The sequence below is a fragment of the Salmo trutta genome, chromosome 3 (genome assembly GCF_901001165.1).
Source record: "Salmo trutta chromosome 3, fSalTru1.1, whole genome shotgun sequence".
Lineage (NCBI taxonomy): Eukaryota > Metazoa > Chordata > Actinopteri > Salmoniformes > Salmonidae > Salmo > Salmo trutta.
The window spans coordinates 51,527,925-51,546,931 of record NC_042959.1 but is presented as its reverse complement, the minus strand read 5'-3'; the positions used below and the strand labels follow the sequence as shown (position 1 = coordinate 51,546,931).

Here is a 19,007-nt window from a genome sequence, read left to right as displayed (position 1 = left end):
TCCCGCTTCATAGACCATGGAACAAAACGTTTTGGTATGTGGGCCTTTGGACTATGTGGGATGGTGGAAAGTTGTGCTAACAAGAAAGAGGTTAATGATTACCACAATCCTAAAACGTTTAAAGCTCAATCCGGACACAGAAAGATCAAGCCCAGAAAGAGCGCTCAATTACCAGGTTTCTTTTAGGCCACAAGTTGATTTGAAGTAGTTCCGGTATGTTAGAGGCCAAGGAAGTGTATTCGTTCTTGCTCTTTGTGAATGGGTGGTTGGGTCAGCTCTTCACCCGCTGCTCCCAACCAGTCCTCCTATCTACAAGCAGTCTCAATACCCAACAGGTAAGAGAGAGATGCAGATGCAATATCTGTTTTTAGCACTATTGACCTATTAATTAGGTTACTATGCACAAGCGACGATATATCAAAACCTCATGAGCCCTTCATGATGATTCTCAAAGGATTATTTTGGTCTTTAATTTATTTACAAAATATGTGACCCATAATTAAGTTTTATTATATTTAACCTTCATTTATAAAGGGAGTCAACATTGGGTTACACACACATACAAGGAGTCAACTTTGAGTTAAAATGTACAATGAGTCACTTTTACAAGTGAGCCCTGGAAACATCACACAAAATGCAGTTTGCTGTACAGTTTCCCACCATATGTGGTTTGATTTGAAAGAATGTTGTAATTGGAGTCCTACAGTATATGGTTTACAGAAAATACACATGATTTCACAATTCATACCTTTTTTCTGTAATGGCTGGATATGGACAGCACCTCAAAGGGTTTCTCAGTTTCAGATGTAGTTTTTGACTTATTTCACATTTATGGCATTGGCCTTTCACTTGTCATCTTACACTTTCCCCACCCACTGTTTTCTCTCACTGGTGGTCATTTTTTTGTCAGTAATGTCTTAAAATAGATGTTTTCTTTCCTATAATTCTGCCCCTCTATCTTTTCTTCCTTTCATCTCTCTCTCTCTCTCTCTCTCTCTCTCTCTCTCTCTCTCTCTCTCTCTCTCTCTCTCTCTCAGTATCTTGGCAAATGGTACTTTGTTGCAGCGGCTGGCGTGAAGGAGTCGGATGTGCAGATGTTCAGACAGATGGACAGCACTGTGTTTCACCTGAATGAGACCTCTGAAAAGACACTACTGTTGACCGGAGCTCATGCGAGTGTAAGAGACCAGGGATCGCTGACACACAATCATACTGGCAGAGAAGCCCACTCGGGGCATGTCCCAATAATCTCTCCTTCCTGAAGTGTGCGCTTGTTCACTACTCCCCAGGAATGTAAAAGCATTGGATTTGGATATGCACGGGCTAGAGGGAGTTTCTTTTAACAGTAATGAGAAACGGAAGAAGAGAGAGATTATTTGGAACACGTCCTTGGTCTGTTTCTGACCCAGATTTTAACCAGTTGTACACAGTTCAGGCTTAATTACACCCTATATGGTGTTGCAATGCTTGTGGACTATTCTACCCTGACTAACATTTTCAAAGTATAGGAGAACATCAGTGTTATTTACACAATTACAGTAGAAGCTGTCTGTGTGATAATGCACATATTTTTCAATTTTAGGGGTGTTCATTGCATTATGAAAAACTGGACCTATACTATTCAGTCTGGCAAAGATGATTTGACATCACAAGGTAACTCACAACCACTCCCACTAACTTAGGTGCCACTTTTAATTAGAGTTTTGTTCTCTTATCTCAGACTTTGAATGGGCCAATGAGTATCTCGGCCCATAGAAAAAGTATTGGGACAGTGACTCGTTTTTGTTGTTGTTTTGGCTCTGTACTCCAGCACTTTCGATTTGAAATTATACAATGACTGAGGTTAAAAGTGCAGACTGTCAGCTTTAATTTGAGGGTATTTTGATCCATAACGTGTAAACCGTTTAGAAATTACAGCACTTTTTGTACATCGTTCCCCCATTTTAGGGGACCAAAAGTATTGGGGCATATTCACTTATGTGTATTAAAGTAGTGCAAAAGTTTAGTATTTGGTCCAAAAGTTAGAGACACACAAATATCATATCCCCAAGACATGATAACCTCTCACCATTACAATATTAGGAGAGGTTAGCATTTTTGGGGGGGGGTATGAGAGTTAAGCCTCTAACTTTCTCACTCATTATCCGTAATCATGGTAGCATTCACATTAATGCAGAAATGTTTAGCAACATATTCTATTATATACAATAAAAGTGACTCCAAAATGACACTACATTATTTACCATTTAATTTCTATTGGGTACAAAATCATCTGAAACGCAAACAACAAGTGTAGCATCACGAGCTTGGTGTAGTCAGTGCATGCTATGAATGTGGGACCAAATACTTAACTTTTTACATATAAGTGAATTAGTCCCAATATTTTTGGTCGCCCAAAATGGGTGGACTATGTACAAAAAGTGCTGTACTTTCTAAACGGTTAACCCGATATGGTTCAAAATACCCTCAAATTAAAGCTGTCAGTCTGCACTTTATACAGAGCCAAAACAACAAAAAATGTGCCACTGTCCCAATACTTTTGGAGCTCACTGTATGTGTGAACAGAACTTGAGCAAAACTATGTTAGCCCATTGAATAATTAATTCCCAGTTGGTTTGACACAGGCAGGCCTGAGCTGCAAACTCTAGTGTGGAGTGGAGAGTGGCTGAACTGCAACCAGTGTATCCTGCTGCAGGAGATGGAGCGTCACTTGGACCCACTAGAGACACACGACACCCTCAACAGATTCATGCTTTACGGTCAGCAAAGGAGTCATCAATGATTCCATACTGTGATGGAATACCAGGAATTGAAGCAAAGCTGAGAAAATCTAAGAATTGAGATACATACTATTATTAATACATCACATTGCTGTTTAATTAGTTATTACATGCATACAATGTACATATTACATGTAATGTGGTTTTTAAATTGTATAACAAGGACATGGTATAGCTGCCCAAAGGGTTAATGTGCTTAGAGATGCAAACAATGTTTGCACTCTAAGTGGTCCTCAATGAAAATTGTGTATTTTTCTTTTTACCAGCTCGTGACAGTGCCTTATTGGATAATAAAGTGGTGAAGGTGTTTCGGACCCAAATGGCTTGTAAAAATATGGATAGATTTGTCCGTCTCCCTCAAGAGAAAGGTTTGTGGTTTTGGTACATAATCTAACCTCACTATAGAACAAATGGACTTGGACCACCAGAGAGAATATATATTTTCTAAAATAGCATATGTCTCATTGAACTGTTTTATTTACATATATGTGTGTGTGTTTCTTTTAGATAGATAGATATATATATATGTGTGTGTGTGTGTTTCTTTCAGAGCTTTGTAATTTGAATAAGGCGTAGCACTGAGGTAAGAATCTAAATTATGTTTTACTTTTATGTTTATGCACTTATCACTACTGCTCTTCCATTTTGTGGTTATTAGATTACATTTGCTCATCCACAATCTATTACAGGCTGCCTGATATTTGTTGGAGTCTTCAATCAAGATCATGCTATGCATCGAAATAGGTTTCCTTTTTAGAGTTTATTATTAGCGTATTGCCCACTCTAACTTTGATCTAACTCAGAAACATGGAACTAATTCAAATGAAGAACTCTCCTCTTATTTCCCATGTGTAATAGTAAAACAAATAAACAGAAAAAAAGAACAGCTATTCAAAGTCTATTCCAAAGTATCAGAATGTTTTAGAATAGCACTAGTGACCCAGGCATAGACTTGTAAATATTTTCCATCGCTCACTTAAACTTGCAGTGACATGGCACAAAGTTATCAGGTTTTCAAAGGGCCTATTTCCAGGAAAATATTTCACTTTCACGCGTTTCTCTTTTTGTGAGAGATGACTTAACTGTCATGGTTCACTGAACTGCATTGTTCCACTCTTCGCCTACGTCCATCAATGGAGGCTGCTGTGTGAAGGATGGCTCATAATAATGTCTAGGATGGAGTCAATGGAAAGGTATCAAACACCATTGACTCCATTCCAGCCATTATTATGGGCAGTCCTCCCTTCAGCAGCCGCCGCTGACCTCTATCTAAATACCATTCATCAATTTAGAAAAGAATCCAGGGCTAGTTTACCGGGGGAGTAGCCGCCCACGTAGTTACACTGACAGTGCAGGGGAAATTCCCATGATGCTGCTGACAGAGCAGAGGCTCAGAGCACACAGTCGTTCACAACTAGAGTGGTCATCCACAGTTCTCTTCTTCATTTGCTCTAATGTAATGTAACACAGGGTTACTGAAAGCAGAAACGGTAAAATTTGCTTTCACCTGTCCTTTTATTTCTTGTAAGGTTATTTCTTTGACCTGCAGTTCAAAATCAAGAAAATATGGGTATATGAAGGGGTAGACTAGGGATTTGGGGTGCATTGGATACATTGTACATGTCATTTTTATGGCTTAAATACAATAACATTTGAGACCAGACTCCCATGTCTGGTCCTATTAAAAACACCTACAGTATACACTACATTGGCAATAAACCTTTTCCAATACAAGAGAGAATTGAAATGGAGAATTCTTTGAGTTAATAGTTTCTCAAAATGATGTCAAAGCCATTGATTGATGTGAAATAGCGCGACTTTCATCTGCACCGTCATCAGTAACAAAGCACCATGTCCAGTCAATATATTTGACATCAGGCGATGTGGGTTTTTACTTGTAACCTCAAGGAAAGGTCAAACAGTGGTGTCCTTTTTGCTTATGTAACCTTTTGAATCCTATGCTGTAGCTCTGGACTCGCGTTCATAAAGCAGAGCAGGAGTGCTGCTCTGGGATCAGTTTCGCCTTTCAGATAATGAATAAGATTACATAGATAGGGAACCTGATCCTATCAGCACTTCTACTCTGAGAAGCTTTATGAATAAGGGCCCTGGTTAGAAATGATTGACATACCAGTGCCAGGAGACAATCAATGGCTGAGTTAGACAAAGTCAACATGTAGCTAACAATGTCACCATTCAAGTACCTCTGTGTTTCAACTATGCCCGGGGCTAATATGAATGTCAGAAAATATCCTGAAACCATGATGAAATCCTTGTCTCTCTCCCTCTCCGTTTATCTCTCTGGTTTACGCACTTTCAAAGATTTGTGACGCACCAACATGAAGTCACTTGACTTCCCAGAGACACTTAGGCATGAAACAACTTGTTGACCGACAGAAAGTACAGAGTACAGTGTGAGAATTTACTTCCTGTCTCCGTCAGAATGACTTTAGATTCTTACCTTTCTCTCACCTGTACGGTGTCCATAATAGGACAGCCTCAATCTCAGCAGGACTTGTTTCAATCTCAGCAGGACTTGTTTCAATAAGTTAGTATAGTCACAGTACGGCTGAGATTCTATTCCCAGTGTGTTCCTCTTCATTTCAGTATAGTTTCTCAAATATCAATGCCATTTACAGTATATGAAAACATATCTTGTTAAGCCCAAAAATAGGCAGTCAAACTCCCCTGCATAATATTTCATTACTGTCAAACGATGGTTCTTCCAGCCCACCTCTAACACAGCTGATTGTTGTTGAGCAGTTCACTAGTTATATTGATGAGCAGTTCACTAGTGAAACACTAATCAGGCGGTAGTGCTGGGCAGAATCACCCTTTAGTTCTCCCTGACCAGGAATGGTGACCGCTGGTATATACCAATATTGAGCCAAACACATCTACGATGCTGTACAGATTGAAATCAATTATCTAAAACTGGACAGAAACTGATCAATGATCTAAAACTGAACAGAAACTGATCAATGATCTAAAACTGGACAGAAACTGATCCATGATCTAAAACTGGACAGAAACTGATCCATGATCTAAAACTGGACAGAAACTGATCCATGATCTAAAACTGGACAGAAACTGATCCATGATCTAAAACTGGACAGAAACTGATCCATGATCTAAAACTGGACAGAAACTGATCCATGATCTTAAACAGAACAGAAACAGAATAGAAACTGAACAGAATGTGATTAGATGGATGCCAGAAGGTTTCTGCTTTCAACAACAGCAGTGCCTGAACTTCTGCATTTCAGGAAGATGAGGAAAAGACTTAAAGGCTAACATGATTGAAGGCCTTGTCTGAGAATTTTGCATGCATTGGGTAAGCACCTAAACCGTCTGTGGCATGTGAAGAAAAGCACAGGTTGATTGGGGATGCCCCATAGAGCAAGAAACCAAGAACAGGAAAGTTACATAGAAATCTACAAACAAACGCTCTCTCCTCTCGCTCTCACTTTTGCTCTCTCCACTTTCTAAAAGTTACTTTCAGTCCTGTTTATGAAATCAACAGTGTTCAACTTCACGCATCTGCATTTCCATACCCTATGTATCAGGAATCAAGGTAAGACCCAAGTACAGACTGTGTGAAGTAACAATGTTTAATGACAGGTCAAGGCAGGCACGATAATCCAGAGTAGAGGCCAAGGTACAGGACGGCAGACGGGCTCAGAGTCAGGACAGACAATGGTCAAAACCAGGAGGGCAAGAAAAGAGACACTGGGGAAAAGCAGGAGCCGAGAAACAAAACGCTGGTTCACTTGACAAACAAGACGACCTGGCAACAGAGAGCACAGGTATAAGTACCCATGGGATAATGGGGAAGATGGGCGACACCTGGAGGGGGCGGAGACAAGCACAAGGACAGGTGAAACAGATCAGGGCATGACAATGGCTATTTCCATGCCCTATGTATGTAAAGTCAGATTGAGTCACTGTGGCTGCCAGCTGGTTTATGAAACCATGAAGAAAACTCCCTGTCATGTTTTTGTACCTGTCGAACCCACTGACACTGACCTATAAATATGTGTGGGAAATCACAAGCCGCCCACATCTGTCAATGTTGTGCCTGACTCATCTGTAGCCTTACTAGCCTATAGTTCCTCGCCACAGGGATGATAGTGGTTCTGTCACCTTCTCTTTGCCTGTATTGTCATACTTCAGTAAAAGTAAAGATACCTTAATAGAAAATGACTCGAGTAAATGTGAAAGTGAACTGAATTTGAAAACTGAATCTAAATGCATTTGAGATTTGATAGTTTGCAAACTTGATACACAGACAATGAATGCAATATCCACCACATTGAAACAGAATATATACATTTAGAATTTGAATATTCAATTAAGTTGTAATATCATTTTAAAAGTGAATGCAATATTCATTCAATTAATTTTTCAAATCATGAAATACAAGTTACATTTATTAATTCTATGAATAAATTTGTGCATTGCAAATGTAAAATTATTGCATTTGAATTCAGTATGTTAATGCAAATAAAAAATGTTGAATTCAAATATAGTTTCTGTTGTCATTGAAATCGCTCTGTAATTGCTCCAGTCGTTCCTTTCCTGCTCCGCATCCAAAATGTACTTTTGGGTGTCAGGGAAAATGTATGAGAGTAAAAAGTACATATTTTCTTTAGGAATGTAGTGTTAAAAACATTTTGAAATGGTAAAGTAATCAACATTATTTTAAAAAAACAGCTGAAAATCCGATGTTTCCATGTCAAACGGATTTGTCTTCTGTGATGCATATAAAGTGTAATATTCGGATGCAAAGTCAAAATTGAATAGATTTTAAACTATATCTGACATGGTGCAGGTGTCTTCTTTTTTTTAAAGACCATTACCAATGTGTGTGAGGTGTATGCTTTGGTTTCAAAGTAGATTTGTTTAAGACTACCAAGAACACTCTGTGACCCTGATTTAGCCCACTGCAGTAAAAAGTGCAGTATTTTTCTTAGGGTAAATCCATTTTAATTCAGTCGCTTTTTGACAGCATCCCTTTTGATTTAAACAAAACTTTTCATACATGTACGCCACCATACCATGAAACATCCATGTCTTCATCACCGGAAAATATAGATGATGTAAAATTGGGTCTAAGCTACAATTTATGGGGGGAAAAAATCTGTTTATGCATTCAAACTCAAACGTTTGAGGTTCTTGTGTTGTGCCCGCCATCAGTTGAGACACAACATGCTCTTGAATACAGGATGGGTGTAATTTCAATCATATAAATATTATTCATAGAATGGACATATCCCTTCAGACCCCTGCAATTTAGCTGGTACAGCATTGATATTTTAATTGAATTTACATTTTTACTTCTAATTACTACTACAAAGATCGTCACCGGTCCACCTACTGTTGAATGTAAACTTACATTTCTATTCTATTATCTATAGTTCTATGATTTCAATAGGTTTCCTATGGAAGATTGACAGTATCATTTAAAAAACATATTCCCATTCAAGACAAAGGAGATGATTGTGGACTACAAGAAAAAGGAGAACCGAGCACACCACCATTCTCATCGACGGAGCTGTAGTGGAGCAGGTTGAGAGCTTCAAGTTTCTTGGTGTCCACATCACCAACAAACTAACATGGTCCAAGCACACCAAGACACTCGTGAAGAGGGCACGACAAAACCTATTCCCCCTCAGGAGACTGAAAAGATTTGGCATGGGTCCTCAGATCCTCAAAAGGTTCTACAGCTGCACCATCGAGAGTATCCTGACGGGTTGCATCACTGCCTGGTCTGGCAACTGCTTGGCCTCCGACCGCAAGGAACTACAGAGGGTAGTGCGAACGGCCCAGTACATCACCGGGAAAAGCTTCCTGCCATCCAGGACCTCTACACCAGGCGGTGTTAGAGGATGGCCCTAAAAATTGTCAAAGACTAAAGCCACCCTAGTCATAGACTGTTCTCTCTGCTATCGCACGGCAAGCAGTACCGGAGTGCCAAGTCTAGGTCCGAGAGGCTTCTAAACAGCTTCTACCCACACGTCATAAGACTCCTGAACATCTAATCAAATGACTACCCAAACTATTTGCATTGCTCCCCCCCTTGACACTGTTGCTACTCTGTTATTATCTACCTACATGTACATATTACCTCAATTACCTCGACTAACCGGTTCCCCCGCACATTGACTCTGTACCGGTACCCCCCTGTACATAGCCTCTCTATTGTTATTTTACTGCTGCTCTTTAATTGTTACTTTTATAAAAACATTTTTAGGTATTTTTCTTAACTGCATTGGTTAAGGGTTAAGGGCTTGTAAGTAAGCATTTCACTGTAAGTTCTACACCTGTTGTATTTGGCATATGCGACAAATAAAATGTTATTTTATTTTTATTCTCCGGTGTGTGAACTTTCGACCATCTTTTTGCACCATTTGAAAGTTGAAAATTACATTTTATTCCCATTTTAGTACATTTATCAGACAAAACATGACACCCACCCTGTATTCAAGAGCATGTTGTGTCTCGACCGATGGTGGGCAGACCCTATTTACATAATCTATCTGAATATGAAAAAATCTGAGTTGACACGTTTTTAGATAATTGACATATACGGTTAGAAAATGACAAGAAATTATTGAATAGGTTGACACCCCTGTTTGTAAGCTTTTAAATGATATCAATCTCAACCATTTGTCGTTTCCAGTGATGAAGACATGGATGCCTCATGGTATGGTGGGGTATAAAAAATATATGTCAACTTTGATCACCTTTTATCTATTTAATGTTTTGGCATTCAGGTCTAAAAGTCACTTTCTGAGCACACACTGGCCAACATGGATGACAGGTTTCATTGATATCAAAAGGGGTGCTGTCAAAAAGTTACTTTACAACACTATCTACAGTATTTCATAAAATAATGGATAAAATACCTGGTTTTATTGATTGTTTAAATTCATTTTTTGTTGTCATAAAAAAAAAAACATGTTATCGACACAGAGGGGAAATCAAATAAATCATAGCCTGGGTGACAATCTGTTACTGCTCTTTTGCCAACTCCTGCCTGGCTTGACAATGGAGTAGGCATAAGCATAAACAGATCTTGGACCAGGCTTAAATACATTTTCATAGAAGAATATGACACCATCAGTTGCTAATTCAATGTGACCAAAGTCCACTTTGAGGTGGTTGTTTAGTCCATGATGCTTTGCTTTCACTCCCTCCTTTCTTTCCAACCACAACTCACAGTGAAGAAAAAAAACTCCACCGCATCAAACCTCAACTCCAGTGGAAGGGGGGAAACCCTGTCTAATGAACATGTCTCTGAAATGCAGCATGGTAGGCAGCAGACAGATTTGTTTGTACAAGGACAACACAAGACACACTAGGTGAGTTGAGATCCTGGTCGTTGTGTTTCATTTTATTCATATCAAGCTACTCATTTATTAATGATGTATATGTAAATTGTGGTAACACAGAATTGTGGACAGTGGTCCATTGTATTTGCAATCATTTTTCATCATGTGAAATTCCTAATCTTAGACTTAATTATAGGATGTTTGGATGAGGGAAATGTGACACAATGTAAAATCACTTGGTGATAACAGTAATGTCCGATTTGATCATCACACAGTAATAGTCTAATGGCTCCACAGTTATATTTGGTCCAAAAACGGTGGTTGTTGTATGAATATTTAGTGGTATTTTCAATAATGAGACTGTGATAGGCAATATGATGGACCCAGTCTCATGTCCTATACCATATGACAGGTAATGCGGTCAAATTGATCATTGCCAGATCATTCTCTCACTCAATATGCATACCTTCACAATTACTTGTATCTTGTACAAGTGTGTAACAGGACAAATATAAACACCCCCCCCCCAAATTATGATTATTTTCTTGACTATTCTTAGTCACTGTGACTGATGCATTCATGTCCAACTGAACATACCAGAGTACACTGCGTGACAGCCGTAATGTCTTGTCACAGTCACACAGTACATACCACTCTCTGCAAGTTTACTACAAATTATTTTAGTGTATTTCTCTGGTAGTGAGTTCATATATCACATTTACAGCCACCGATGTTATTGTTTGAGCCAATATAAGTAGCAAACCACAATGCACATAGGGTAGCATTGTGGTTCAAGAGGGGAATAATCTAGATTGGTGAAATCCCAGAGTGGGGTATAATCTAAACTAAATGTTATTCAGAAGGGAGCCTATGACTTATGTTGAGGTGCTCAGACTCAAGCAGTGGCCTATGGTGGAAGATCTACAACCCGCCTGCTTATATCTATTCTAGACCCTTCAGATCGGCAAACGTTGGATTAGATAAGGATTAGGGCCGATGGGAAGTGGTAGGGAGTGAATTGGGACGGCTCTCAGTGGTTTGTGGTACGTGTGTGTTTTCCAGAGGATGAAGAGCCAACAGCACACCTCCAGATACCTGCTGCTACATGTGTGGTGCGGGTTTCTCACAGTCGCTATGGGGATTATGGTCGCAGTTCTCACAACAGTGAAAATAAACTCACCTGACAAGGTATGTCCAATTATCATCAGTGATAGCTCAACTCCGATATGATGATGATGATGATGATACATAAGGGTAGACTGATGATGATGATCTCAATGTGTCACTATGTAATTTCTCTCTCCAAGAGTCATTTACCTGAATCAAAGGAGGAAAACCAGCACCCTACAAGTAAGTTGTACTGGGTTACACATACTGATATTAGTAGTTGTTTTTTCTGTTCTGTAAATCATAATATTGACCAAGGCACTGTAATATCATTTCTATCCCATATTAGACATTCGACAACAATATTTTTTTTTTCATTTAACCTTTATTTAAATAGGCAAGTCAGTTAAGAACAAATTCTTATTTACAAGGGGCTGGGATTTAAAAAAATATATATATATATATATATATATATATATATATATATATATATATTTAAAGTCATATGAGATTGATAGGCAATATGATGGACCCATATATATATGACAGTGACATTAAATATTATTTTTCTTTTGCAGACGGCAGTTTTTTGGCTCAATTGAATTCATCAAAGGGTAAGTAAAGCATTGCTACTTCCATTTCTGATTATTTCAACAATGCGCTGTGTGCAATAGAAATCAGGTCATTGATGCATTTTCTGGAGAAAGATGGCGTTATAAGATTGCACAAGCAGAGAGTAACACGTAAACGTTACAAGATAGATCAAAACAGGAAAATTAATGGGCTTTTTTTGCTTTCCAGCTCCCCATCTCTCCTATATCCAGCTGACCATGGGTAAGCTAAACACTTCTTTTCCTAGTTTATAGGTAGTTTATTAGGTACACCATGTAGTACCGGATCGGACCCCCCTTTGCCTCCAGAACAGCCTGAATTATTCGGGGCATTCTACAAGGTGTCGGAAACATTCCACAGACATGTTGGTCCATGCTGAAGCAATGGTATCACACAGTGGCTGCAGACTGGATGGTGGTACGTACATTCATGCTGCCAACAGCCCGTTCCATCTCATCACGAAGACGATCTATTGGGTTGAGGTCTGGGGACTGCGCAGGCCACTCAATTAAACTGAACTCGCTGTCACGTTCCAGGCAATGTTTTTCCACTCCTCAATTGTCAAGTGGTGATCGCGTGCCCACTGGAGAAACTTCTTCTTGTTTTTAGCTGATAGGAGTGGAACCCAGTGTTGTTGTTTGCTGCAATATCCCATCTGTGACAAGGATCGACGAGTTATGCGTTCCGAGATGCCGTTCTGCACATCACTGTTGTACTGCGCCATTATTTGTCTGTTTGGAGGAGGATTATTTAAGATACTGTTTGAAGAGGTAGGGTTTCAGATGTTTTCGGAAGATGGGCAGGATGTCCTAGCTTCAGGGGCAAGCTGGGTCCACCATTGGGGTGCCAGGACAGAGAAGAGCTTGGACTGGGCTGTGCGGGAGTTGCCCTCCCGTAGGGGTGGGAGGGCCGAGATATATAACATGCTTACTAACATGAGCAGAACATATTACTACACACGTAATTGTATGTCTCTTATCAACAAGATGTTATGCATCGTTATTAATCAGAAAATGATATTTATGTATTGAAAACATTAAGCAAATATTCAATCTATTCATTAAACATTAAGCTATTGCCCCCCCCCCCCCACACACACACACACACACACACACACACACACACACACACACACACACACACACACACACACACACACACACACACATCTGCTCCTTTGTGAAGTGAGGTTCAAGACCCACACTCAACCCATCTACTGTAACTGCTTAGATGCGGGCAATGCACTAAGCCCAAGACAATGCTACAATTACTGTCTGTGAAAATACATTATCATTTTGCAGTGTACATTTTGCAGTGCCTTCGGAAAGTATTCAGACCCCTTGATTTTTCCCACATTTTATTACGTTACAGCCTTATTCAAAAATGTATTAAATTGTTTTATTCCCTCATCAATCAACACACAATACTCCATAGTGACAAAGCAAAAAAAAAAATCAGAAATAATAATAATATTACATTTACATAAGTATTCAGAGCCTTTACTCAGTACTTTGTTGAAGCACCTTTGGCAGCGATTACAGCATCGAGTCTTCTTGGGTATGACGCTATAAGCTTGGCACACCTGTATTTGGGGAGTTTCTCCCATTCTTCTCTGCAATTCCTCTCAAGCTCTGTCAAGTTGGATCGGGAGCATTGCTGCAGAGCTATTTTCAGGTCTCTCCAGCGATGTTTGATCGGGTTCAAGTCCAGGCTCTGGCTGGACATTCAGAGACTTGTCCCAAAGCCACTCCTGCGTTGTCTTGGCTGTGTGCTTAGGGTCATTGTCCTGTTGGAAGGTGAACCTTCACCCCAGTCTGAGGTCCTGAGCACTCTGGAGCAGGTTTTCATCAAGGATCTCTGTGTACTTTGCTCCGTTCATCTTTTCCTCAATCCTGACTAGTCTTGCAGTCCTTGCTGCTGAAAAACATTCCCACAGCATGATGCTGCCACCACCATGCTTCCCCGTAGGGATGGTGCCAGGTTTCCTCCAGATGTGACGCTTGGAATTCAGGCCAAAGAGTTCAGTCTTGGTTTAATCAGACCAGAGAATCTTGTTTCTCAAGGTCTGAGAATCTTTAGGTGCCTTTTGGCGGGCTGTCATGTGGTGGAGTGCTGCAGAGATGGTTGTCCTTCTGGAAGGTTCTCCCTCTAGGAAGAGTCTTGGTGGTTCCAAACTTCTTCCATTTAAGTATGATGGAAGCCACTGTGTTCTTGTGGACCTTCAATGCTGCAGAAATTTCTTTGGTACCCTTCCCCAGATATGTGCCTCAACACAATCCTGTCTCGGAGCTCTATGGACAATTTGTTTGACCTCATGGCTTGGTTTTTGCTCTGACATGCACTTTCAACTGTGAGACCTTATTTAGACAGGTCTGTGCCTTTCCAAATCATGTCCAATCAATTGAATTTACCACAGGTGGACTCCAATCAAGTTGTAGAAACATCTCAAGGATGATCAATGGAAACAGGAATCACCTGAGTTCAATTTCGAGTCTCATAGCAAAGGGTCTGAATACTTATGTAAATAAGGTATCTGTTTGTAGATATCTGTTTTTGCTTTGTCATTATGGGGTATTGTGTGTAGCTTGCTGAGGAAAAAACATATATTTTAGAATAAGGCTGTAACGTAACAAAATGTGGAAAAGTCAAGGGGTCTGAATACTTTCTGAAGGCACTGTATACAGAGTTTTTAAAGGGGTATTGAAAGTGTAGTTATTCAATATTTTGCCACCTGTCTGTTCAAACATACACTACATATACAAAAGTATGTGGACACCCCTTAAAATGAATGGATTCGGCTATTTCAGCCACACCGTTGCTGACAGGTGTATAAAATAGAGCACACAGCCATGCAATTCCCATAGACAAACATTGACAGTAGAATGGCCTTACTGAAAAGCTCAGTGTCTTTCAACGTGGCACCGTCATAGGATGCCACATTTTCAACAAGTCAGTTCCATTTCTGCCCTGCTAGAGCTGCCTCGATCAACTGTAAGTGATGTTATTGTGAAGTGGAAACGTCTAGGAGCAACAACGGTTCAGCCGCGAAGTGGTAGACCTCACAAGCTCACAGAACGGGACCACTGAGTGCTGAAGCGTGTAGCGCGTAAAATTTGTATGTCCTTGGTTGCAACACTCACTTCCAAGTTCCAAACTGCCTGTTTCAGTATGACAATGCCCACGTACACAAAGCGAGGTCCATACAGAAATGGTTTGTCAAGATCGTTGTGGAAGAACTTGACTGGCCTGCACAGAGCCCTTCGAACACCTTTGGGATGAATTGAAACGCCGACTGCAAGCCAGGTCTAATCGCCCAACATCAGTGCCCGACCTCACTAATGCTCTTGTGGCTCACTGGAAGCAAGTCCTCGCAGTAATGTTCCAACATCTAGTGGAAAGCCTTCCCAGAAGAGTGGAGGCTGTTATAGCAGCAAAGGGGGGGGACCAACTCCATATTAATGCCCATGATTTTGGAATGAGATGTTCGACGAGCAGGTGTCCACATACTTTTGGTCATGTAGTGTATAGTAACCCATTTATATGATGTAAAGCGTTTTAATATTTTATTTTATTCTCTCTTCTTTCCTTCATGAAAAGGAAAGTTATCTTGGGAGAATGACCATAATGTCCCCGTCTGTGGCTCTTGCTCCCTCGTCCTCCGTGACAACTCTGTCTACGTCACATCTGAAGGCTTCTACTACTTCTATGTCCAGGTCACCTTCACTAGGCGCACCGGGCGAGAGGAGAAGAGGAAGGTGACTCTGTTCAAAAATGGCATTCAAAATAAGACACTCCAGAGGAGACTGTGTGAAGCCGTGTATCACGGAGAGAAAGAGGGCACTGTATTCATGTCCAGGATGGTTAAGCTCCAACAAGGTAACAGTCTCAGCCTTGAGATATCCAAGAATAATAGTTTTAGGTATGGGGAAGAGAATACCTACTGGGGGGCATATCAGCTCCCCCCATATTGAGCCAACAGACATTGTTATTGAGACTTAGTTCAAGATTGAACCAAAAAAGCGGTTAAAACATTGTTTTAAAAAAAGGTTGTGGTAGTTACTAAACTGAATTTATTTTGTGAAAACTGTAACTGTTATGCATACGCATTGTTTGTTTTGCTGAACAGATTTGATTACATAATGAGATAACATAGTACATTGTCAAACTATGTATTTGTGTGTGTGTGATTTCTTGTGATATTAATGGCATCTATCATGATGTGAATTAGTCAATGCTAGATATTATAGATGGTAATAGATTTGATATGGAGACGGTGCTCGTGTCTGAATACCCATACTACTGTACTAAATAGTATCCAAAAAAAAGAACATTATATAGTATCTGAAATGTCTAAAATAGTACTCCGAATGCTTCATCTAATGGGCGATTTGCGTTGACTCTCACCGTTTATTCATTTTGGTACAGCACGTCAATTTATCTAATTATCAGCTGTTGTCAAACACGAGAGTTGGAAAAGATGAATGAATTCTACTACATCAAATGCCAAAATGACTTACAGTTTAAGTATGCCACTTATTCACTTTTATCATCCATTGTTTACATTTATGTAATTTAGCATTCAGAAGTGACTCCCATTCATCGCCAATGGTCCCCCGTGGGAATTGAATCCACAACCCTGGTATTGCAAGCGCCATGCTCTACCAACTGAGCCACACGGGAGGTAGCACTTACCACATGGTGGCGCTACCTCACTACAGAGAAAAGGCAGATGTCCTTCTCTGTCACTTTTGAGATGGATTCTGCTACTATCACAGACTCAGCTTATTCAGAGACATGCAAACTAGGTCTTAAAATACCTGTACCTATTAGCATTAGAAAACTGATGTAACATCAACACACGTCAGTACTGCGTGATCGTTGGCCGAAAGCTAACCAACTGGACATAAACATGGTTGATTCAATGTGATGATGTTTAATCAAAGTAGAAAACTGATTGGATTTGGAGAAAAAAAATTCACACAACTTTTAACCTAAATCAAATGACAAGGTGAAATGTTTTGTTGATTTCTCATTGAATTCAGGATAGTTGACAACTCAACCAAATGTAAATAAAAACTAAACATTGAACGGAAGTCTGTGCCCAGTGGGAATGCACTGACACTTTAGTTGCCCATAGTACATATAGAATCAAACAGGAACTAGCGATTGAAAATACTCAAAACAGGAAGCCACGAAGTTGTCTGTCAGATTAGTCATAGCTCCTATTCCTCTAGTCATCTCTCCACATAAATCTGAAATTGTACACACTTATTCACATAGCCGCTACTGTATTCAACCTCCTCTAACCCTGTCTGGGCTGGGCGTCTCAGGCTCTGCACACTATTGGATTGCATAATACCTGGCAGGCTGCTCCTACCAAGTGACGTGGAGAGGATATGTGGGGAAATTGATAGACTGTTTCGTCAACATGAAAGAGAGGAGGACACCATTGGCGTTTCTCTACAAGTAGGGTGTCAACATGTTTTTTCTAATTGCACGAAAGCACACACACAAGGCCTCAGGGCCAGACGGATTACCAGGATGAGTACTGCGAGCATGCGCCGACCAACTGGCAAGTGTCTTCACTGACATTTTCAACCTCTCCCTGTCCGAGTCTGTAATACCAACATGTTTTAAGTAGACAACCATAGTGCCTGTGCTCAAGAACACTGAGGTAACCTGCCTAAATGACTACCAACCCGTAGCACTCACATCTGTAGCCAAGTGCTTTGAAAGGCTGGTCATGGCTCACATCAACACCATTATCCCAGAAACCCTAGACCTACTCCAATTTGCATACCACCCCAACAGATCCACAGATGATGCAATCTCTATTGCACTCCACACTGCCCTTTACCACCTGGACAAAAGGAACACCAATGTGAGAATGCTATTCATTAACTACAGCTCAGCATTCAACACCATAGTGCCCTCAAAGCTCATTAATAAGCTAAGGCCCATGGGACTAAACACTTCCCTCTGCAACTGGATCCTGGACTTCCTGATGGGCCGCCCCCAAGTGGTAAGGGTAGGTAACAACACATCCGCCACGCTGATCTCAACACAGGGGCCCCTCCGGGGTGCGAGCTCAGCCCCCTCCTGTACTCCCTGTTCACTCATGACTGCACGGCCAGGCATGACTCCAACACCATCATTAAGTTTGGCGATGACACAACAGTGGTAGGCCTGATCACCAACAATGACGAGACATCCTATAGGGAGGAGGTCAGAGACCTTGCTGTGTGGTGCCAGGACAACAACCTCTCCCTCAATGTGATCAAGACAAAAGAGATGATTGTGGACTACGGGAAAAAGAGGACTGAGCACCCCTGTTCTCATCAACGGGGCTGCAGTGGAGCAGGTTGAGAGCTTCAAGTTCCTTGGTGTCCACATCACCAACAAACTAACATGGTCCAAGCACACCAAGACAGTTGTGAAGAGGGCATGACAAAACCTATTCCCCCTCAGGAGATTGAAAAGATTTGTCATGGGCCCTCAGATCCCCAAAAGGTTCGACAGCTGCACCATTGAGAGCATCCTGACGGGTTGCATCACTGCCTGGTCTGGCAACTGCTCGGCCTCCAACCGCAAAGCACTACAGAGTGTGAACGGCCCAGTACATCACTGGGGCCAAGCTCCCTGCCATCCAAGACCTCTACACCAGGTGGTGTTAGAGGAAGGCCCTAAAAATTGTCAAAGACTAAAGCCACCGTAGTTATAGACTGTTCTCTCTGCTACCGCACGGCAAGCAGTACCGGTGCGCCAAGTCTAGGTCCGAGAGGCTTCTAAACAGCTTCTACCCCAAGCCATAAGACTCCTGAACACCTAATCAAATGGCTACCCAGACTATTTGCATTGCCCCCCCCCCCCGATCTTTTACACCGCTGCTACTCTCTGTTGTTATCATCAATTTAATAACTCTACCTACAGCTGAAGTCGGAAGTTTACATACACCTTAGCCAAATACATTTAAACTCAGTTTTCCACAATTCCTGATATTTAATCCTAGTAAAGATTCCCTGTCTTAGGTCAATTAGGATCACCACTTTATTTTAAGAATGTGAAATGTCAGAATAATAGTAGAGAGAGTGATTTATTTCAGCTTTTATTTCTTTCATCACATTCCCAGTGTGTCAGAAGTTTACATACAATCAATTAGTATTTGGTAGCATTG

General features: G+C 40.7%; 1 protein-coding gene and 1 pseudogene across 1 annotated transcript; both read left to right on the top strand.

Annotated features, from left to right (window-relative positions):
• Positions 1–6,975, top strand: LOC115165549 (apolipoprotein M-like; annotated as a pseudogene).
• A 2,693-nt stretch (positions 6,976–9,668) lies between these two features.
• On the top strand, positions 9,669–16,003 carry lta (lymphotoxin alpha (TNF superfamily, member 1)). The gene is made up of 6 exons (XM_029717896.1): positions 9,669–10,144; positions 11,177–11,302; positions 11,422–11,464; positions 11,800–11,835; positions 12,023–12,055; positions 15,431–16,003. The coding sequence occupies exons 2-6, from the start codon at positions 11,180–11,182 to the stop codon at positions 15,802–15,804; spliced, it is 609 nt and encodes a 202-aa protein (XP_029573756.1). The 5' UTR covers positions 9,669–10,144; positions 11,177–11,179; the 3' UTR covers positions 15,805–16,003.
• The last annotated feature ends 3,004 nt before the right edge of the window (positions 16,004–19,007 follow it).